At 58.4% G+C, this 6,015-nt stretch overlaps 1 protein-coding gene across 1 annotated transcript; it reads left to right on the top strand.

Moving 5' to 3' along the window:
- The first annotated feature begins 354 nt into the window (after positions 1–354).
- On the top strand, positions 355–5,370 carry SNX12 (sorting nexin 12). The gene is made up of 4 exons (XM_053990424.1): positions 355–567; positions 2,017–2,112; positions 3,004–3,128; positions 3,580–5,370. The coding sequence occupies exons 1-4, from the start codon at positions 403–405 to the stop codon at positions 3,680–3,682; spliced, it is 489 nt and encodes a 162-aa protein (XP_053846399.1). The 5' UTR covers positions 355–402; the 3' UTR covers positions 3,683–5,370.
- The last annotated feature ends 645 nt before the right edge of the window (positions 5,371–6,015 follow it).

Here is a 6,015-nt window from a genome sequence, read left to right as displayed (position 1 = left end):
TTGGCCCCGCGTCCCGGTTTCCAGGCGGCCGCCTCAGCTTCGGGCTCTGCCCTGTCCCGCGGGGGCCCGGCGACGGGAGCAAGCCTGCCATGCAGGTTCCGGGGCCGGCCGAGCGCGCCCCGCGGGCTGAATACCCTCTGCGCTTATGCAGGGCGCGGCCGCACGGCGGCGCTGTCACGGCTGTAGCGGAGCGGCCCCGAACCCTGGATAACTAGCGCTTTATGCAGGCGCTGTGCGGGCTTCGTGCCGCGGCGTGCGGGCGGGGTGGCGGCCGAAGGGCCCCGAACCCTGGATAGCTGTCGGTTTATGTAGGCGGCGGGCGGGCGCCGCGCTGCTATGCGCGGGCGGGGCGGGCTGCGGTAGCAGGCGGGGCGAGCCGGGCGGGGCGGCGGCACCACCACCATGTCGGAGGCGGCGGTGGCGGACACCCGGCGCCTCAACGCGAAGCCGCAGGACCTCACGGACGCGTACGGGCCGCCCAGCAACTTCCTCGAGATCGACATCTTCAACCCACAGACCGTGGGCATGGGCCGCGCCAGATACACCAGCTACGAGCTCCGCATGCGGGTGCGGCCCCCGTCGGGCCTGCGGGGCTGGGCTGCCCGGTGTGCGGCCCGGGGAGGGGCGGCAGCGCTCGGGACGCGGTGGCCGAGGGACGGCGGCCGGGTAGGGCCGGAGCGGTGCCGCTGTTGAGCGGCGGGGGGGCGGAAGGAGGCGAAGCGCCGGGCTGGGGCGAGCAGCCTGCGAGACTCAAGGTCAGAGCTGATGGGCTCGCTCGGCAGCCGGCGGGGCCGGGGCGCGCACGGACGGGGACGCGCTGCCTCAGCAGGCTCCTGCGTGCGTTCCCTCTGTAGGGCCCCGCTGGGTGGTTGCTGAGCAGGGTTCCTGAGCAGGAGCTGCTTAGCTGAGGCGGAGAGCTGGGCGGCAGTAACCCGGGAGCTGCTCACACTGCATGCTGGCTGCTCTACCAAGAGCCCATGAGCTGGGAGCGTGCATAGCAGGCTGAGCAAGAGTTCTCTTCACTGGGCCTTAAACGAGCTGAACCGGGGACGCCTTCACTGCTCTGTGTCTGACAGATGGGAAAAGTAAAACTGAGCTTCCCCTAAAGCAAGGTCCCTTTAGCATGTGTTGTGGTGCTGGTTTGACTTTTGCTTATAGCGTGATTTAACTGCTTCGTCTCCTCCGCCTTTCAGAAGAACTGGTGTTTGCTTTTTTCTCCTGGTGCTTGACTCCCATCAGCCTGCAGGTGGCAATGGGAACCTCTTAGACCCACTGAAACCTGCAGAGATGCTCTGAAAGCAGCTGGGTTTATTTCACAGACCTCATAATAACACAGTTAATTGTGCGGCAGTAATACCCGAGTGCTGTCTATCAGAAGGTTTTGCTACCTCAGTTCCTGGAACGATTCAGGCTGTGTTGATGGGGTAAAGGTAAAGTTAATGCAGTTGTCATTTGCTGGACTCCGGTGTCAGGGGAGAAATGTGAGGAATTGCTGCACCATTCTCCAGTGACACAAGATGGGCACAAAAAGCCTGTTAGGGTAGGTGCTCTGTTTTGGGAGAAGACTGTAGATAAGGTCTGGCCTTGAACAGTTGCTAGGGCAAGATTTCCTCAGTTAGTTCTTCCACGGAGATGCCAGTGTCAGGTCAGATATTCTTTTGCTCTGCAGGCTGCTGCGAAACTCTCTTGTAGATCACTTCAAAATGGAGTAAACTTGGTGGAGGGGGGAATCATTCTCCTGACAATCGTATTCTCAGCACTGGTTCCAGTGTGTGCCCCTGGGAAGGGGGCATGTTCCAGAAATGGTCACTCAAGGGAGAGGGAATGGCTGGCACGGAGTAGACTGGCTTGCATGGATCTGAAGGATTTTGGTGTTTGTGCTGTCCTGAATAAGGAAGTTGAGTGTTCCCATCATGCGTCCTCAGGAGGTTTGATTTTCTCACTGCAGCTTCAGGTTTCAGTTACATGTGTGGCTTCCAGAGCAACCTGCAGATAAACTGCTTTGCTTCGTTACAGACAAACCTCCCCATCTTCAAATTGAAGGAGTCGTGTGTGAGGAGACGATACAGCGACTTTGAGTGGCTGAAGAATGAGCTGGAACGAGACAGTAAGGTGAGGCCTGGCTCAGACCTCCTTATTCCTTAAGCCAGGGTGTGGGAACAGTTGCAGCAATAGTCTTTGAGACTCCCAGAAGTGAGGCTGTGGTGGTGGATGTTGCACCCCAGACATTTAAATCCAGGGATTAAACTGAGGTTACTTTACTCTGCTTTGGTTCAAGGAGAAATCCAAACCAGATATTCTCAAGAGGTCACAAATGCACAAAAGTTTACTGGCAAAAATAGAGAAAATTAAGGAATTTTGGCAAAGCAGTAAATACACTTAGAAAACACTTATTATACCACTACTTAGCATTAATTTACTATTAGCTTAGCATAAACTTATCCTACTTAACTGTGAAACCTTTAAAACCTTAAGTTGCTATGTTACCAAAAAAGTTCCATGAAAAGACAATTAGAAGAGAGAGAAAGACAGAAAAGATAGAGAAAAGCACACATAGCTACCAACTCCTAGGGTTCCAGCATGGGTGAGGTGGAAACCCCAGGAGAATGCAGGGGCCAGAGAACTCCCTGATGGGGGCTTTTAAGCCCCAGGGCCTTTGTGGCCTCCTCCCAAGGTGCAGCTTCTGGTCGCTCAGGGGCTGGGTTAGCACTGCCCACGGGGTGTGATTGATGAACAGCTCTGCCCCGCCTGAGATGCTGGCCTTGGGGGGGGTGGAGCGTTTCACTGTCTCGCCTTCACAAGAGCTGATCTGCCCCTCCCAGACACACACACAGGCATTTGCCAAGCATCCCAGAATGCTCAGAGACATGAAACTTAGCCAGTCTCTGACAGTGGGCACCTTCTGCTCTATCCATGTGATGGCACTGGAGATGAGCATCAAACAGCAAAGGTTATCTGCTTGCAGGTGGCTCTTCTGCTCATGGGGTGATTCTGTGCTTTCAGATTGTAGTGCCACCACTGCCTGGAAAAGCTTTGAAACGACAGCTTCCCTTCCGAGGAGATGAAGGCATCTTTGAGGAGTCTTTCATTGAGGAGCGGAGACAGGGCCTAGAACAGTTTATTAACAAGTAAGTTTGATGTCCTGGCTTTGCTGTGTGCTGCCTTTTTAGCTGTTGCTAGGCCGTGGGTTGACTGTGAGAGAGTCTTGACCTGCTTCTGGCAGGTGCCAGTGCTCGAGGGTGGTGCCTGCAGCCATGTAATGGAACTGGAACTGGAACAAGTCCTGCCCTAAGTGGGGGTTGTGCTTTGTGCTCTCTCCTGAGAGTGTAGTGAGTATTAGCAGAACAGCTCTGCTACAGAGACCCACCAGCGTGGTGCTGTTGGTTCAGGGCACGGCCTGGAAGGGAGCAGCCTGTGCTCAGGCACCTCTTACTGGTCCTGTTGCAGAGCGATGCATGGCCTTGGGCTGAGCACGGTGCAGCTGTGCTGAGCTGGCTGCCTGACTCCCTCCTGCACGTATCAGAGGCGTGGGGGTTTTGGAGGCAGCTGTGCTAACCTCCACATCTGATTTTCTTCCAGAATTGCTGGACACCCACTGGCACAGAACGAGCGCTGCTTACATATGTTCCTGCAAGAGGAGACTATTGATAGGAATTACGTCCCAGGGAAAGTGCGCCAGTAGGAGCACCTGGCACTGTCTTCCTCCATTCCACCCTCCCTCCTGCAAAAATGACATTTATTTTTACACTAAATCTGTCTTCTCTGAACCAGCTTTTCCTCTCTTGAACCTCCCAGTTTGTTCAGTATTTTCCTCTTTTGTAACTGGCAGCAGTTTGTTCTACTGGGCTGTGGTCGTGGCCTAAAGATGTGAAGATTTATGCAATTGAGCGTGTTGTCCCACCTCTAGGGGCAGATGTGGATAGGTGTGGAGCAGGAACTTGCTAATGGTATTCTGGTGTAGGAGCTGCCTCTCTCCCTGTACAGGAAGATATGAGATGACCTTCACTCCCTTGTCTGTGCAGCCCCAAGCATCTCTGCAGGACACTTTGAAGAATAGCAGTTGTCATGTTGGTCAGTGATTATATCAGGTATTAGAGTTTTAGTAAGGTTTATCCAAACCAGTGAGTAGGTGCCTGGCTGTGTCAGTCTGTCATCCACCCCATTCACCCTGCATGAAACCCCCATTCTTCACTGTCTGGAAGTGCTGAGACCCAACACCTACTCAAACCTCGCTATCAGCCTCCTGCATTACAGACCTATTTGGTGTATTTGTGCCCCCTCCTTTCTAAGGTGCTGCTGGCAGCTCAAGGGGTTTCCATCCCACGTGCTCTCATGATGCTCTTTTTGGGCCATTTGGCACGTGGAGGATGGGATAGTCTGGGCTGTAGCCACATGTGCTGTGATGCATTGGTGCAGAGTTTAAGAAACACCACAGCCTGCTGTAGCATGGGCTGCTGGGCTGGTGTTGCCTGCAGCACCCTGCTCGGCTGAGCCTAGTGACCCTATCCTGGGCCCCAGCAGCCGGGAGGAGCAGACTGTCTGGCTGAGGAGGAGCAAGAGAGAGGTGGTAGGAGCAGCTGTAGGATGATGCATCTGTGCTGGCTGCCACTGGAGGAGCCCAGCAGTGGGGCCCGGAGTGAGGCCGCCTCTCCAGAAAGGGACAGCAGAAAATGGGCAGTCAGTCCTAGGTTAGACATAGCTTATGAAGCAGGAGAAGTGGCAGTGGCTCTGTGTGTTCTCCCCTGTTCTGCAGTGAGCTAGGCAGTCACTTGTGTGAAAGTGAGAACATACGACTGGTCAGGGAAGTGTTCAGAGCTCCAGGGGACAATGAGGCTGTGACCTGCTGCAGCAGAAGTGTCCTGTGGAGGCTCCCCCAGCTGCCGCAGCTGTGATGAGTGAGGTTGGGCCTCAGCTTGGGGGCTCTGCAGGTCTAGGCTGGCTGGTTTATAAGTGCTTGGTCACGTTGTTGTGGCACAGTTGAGCCTTTCTTGGAGCACCGGCCTACAGTGGATGCCTTCCCGTTCCTGCCAGGCACAGTCCCCGAGGCCCTCCCTACTCTCCTCTGTTTTCTGGTGAGGAACTGGTACTGCTGGGCGAGAGGTGGCTCCTGGGGAGAAGTCGCTGAAAGCGCGAAGGAGCTGCTCCGGGGGCTGGCTCGGCCCAGAAGGGCCGTGGGGCAGCGCGGAGCCTGGTGCCGGTGGAGGCGGCCGCGGCCTCGGAGGGGCTCGGTCCCCGCTTCCCGCTGCCGCCAGTCGCGCTCGGGCGCGGCTCCTTCCCCTGCCCCGCGCGGGGCTGCCATCCATCCAGTTATCTGCACCCTGTCCAGTGTAACGTCCCGGTGCCGTTCGCATTAAACCACTGTGAAGCCAATTGTCTGCCTGGTCCTGGGGGCTACCGGGACGGGGGAACAGCGGGGAGACAGCGAGCACCGGCGAGGGGGCGGCAGAGCTGCCGGGACAGCGGGGCACCTGTGGGGCGGCGGAACGGCCGGGAGAGGACGGACACGGGCGGGGCGGGAGAGCGGCCAGAACAGGGCGGGCACGGGCGGGGCTCTCCGGTTCTCCCTGCCTCTCCCCGGCGGTTCCCAGGCGCGATGTGGCTGCCGGAGCCGCGGGCCGGGTCCGGCTCGCTAGACTGCCCTGACCTGCAGGACGTCCAGCACCTGAGCTCGCCGTCCACCCCGCTTTACTTCAGCTTCTTCGAGGAAGAGCGTCGCGCCGTCGCCGCCAGCCTGCGCCTCGGGGCGGCCGTGGAGTCCTCGCCGGGCCCGGGGGCGCTCAGCGGGCTGCGGCCCCGGCCCGCCGGACCCACCACCTCCACGCCGCTGCCGCTCCCGAGCTGCGGGCGGGTCCGAGACTCGAGCGCGGGCGGTTGCGAGGTCGCTGCTGCCCCTGGCCCGGCCCCGGCCCCAAAGGAGCCCGGGTGCCTCCCGCAGCCGCCCCCGCGGCGGGCTCGGCGCGGTTCCAGACAGCGCTCCGGCGGCGGCCCCGGCTGCCCGGCCCGCGGCCGCGCCAG

Source organism: Vidua macroura, chromosome 14 (genome assembly GCF_024509145.1).
Source record: "Vidua macroura isolate BioBank_ID:100142 chromosome 14, ASM2450914v1, whole genome shotgun sequence".
Taxonomy (NCBI): domain Eukaryota; kingdom Metazoa; phylum Chordata; class Aves; order Passeriformes; family Viduidae; genus Vidua; species Vidua macroura.
This window is presented reverse-complemented; position numbering and strand designations above follow the sequence as displayed.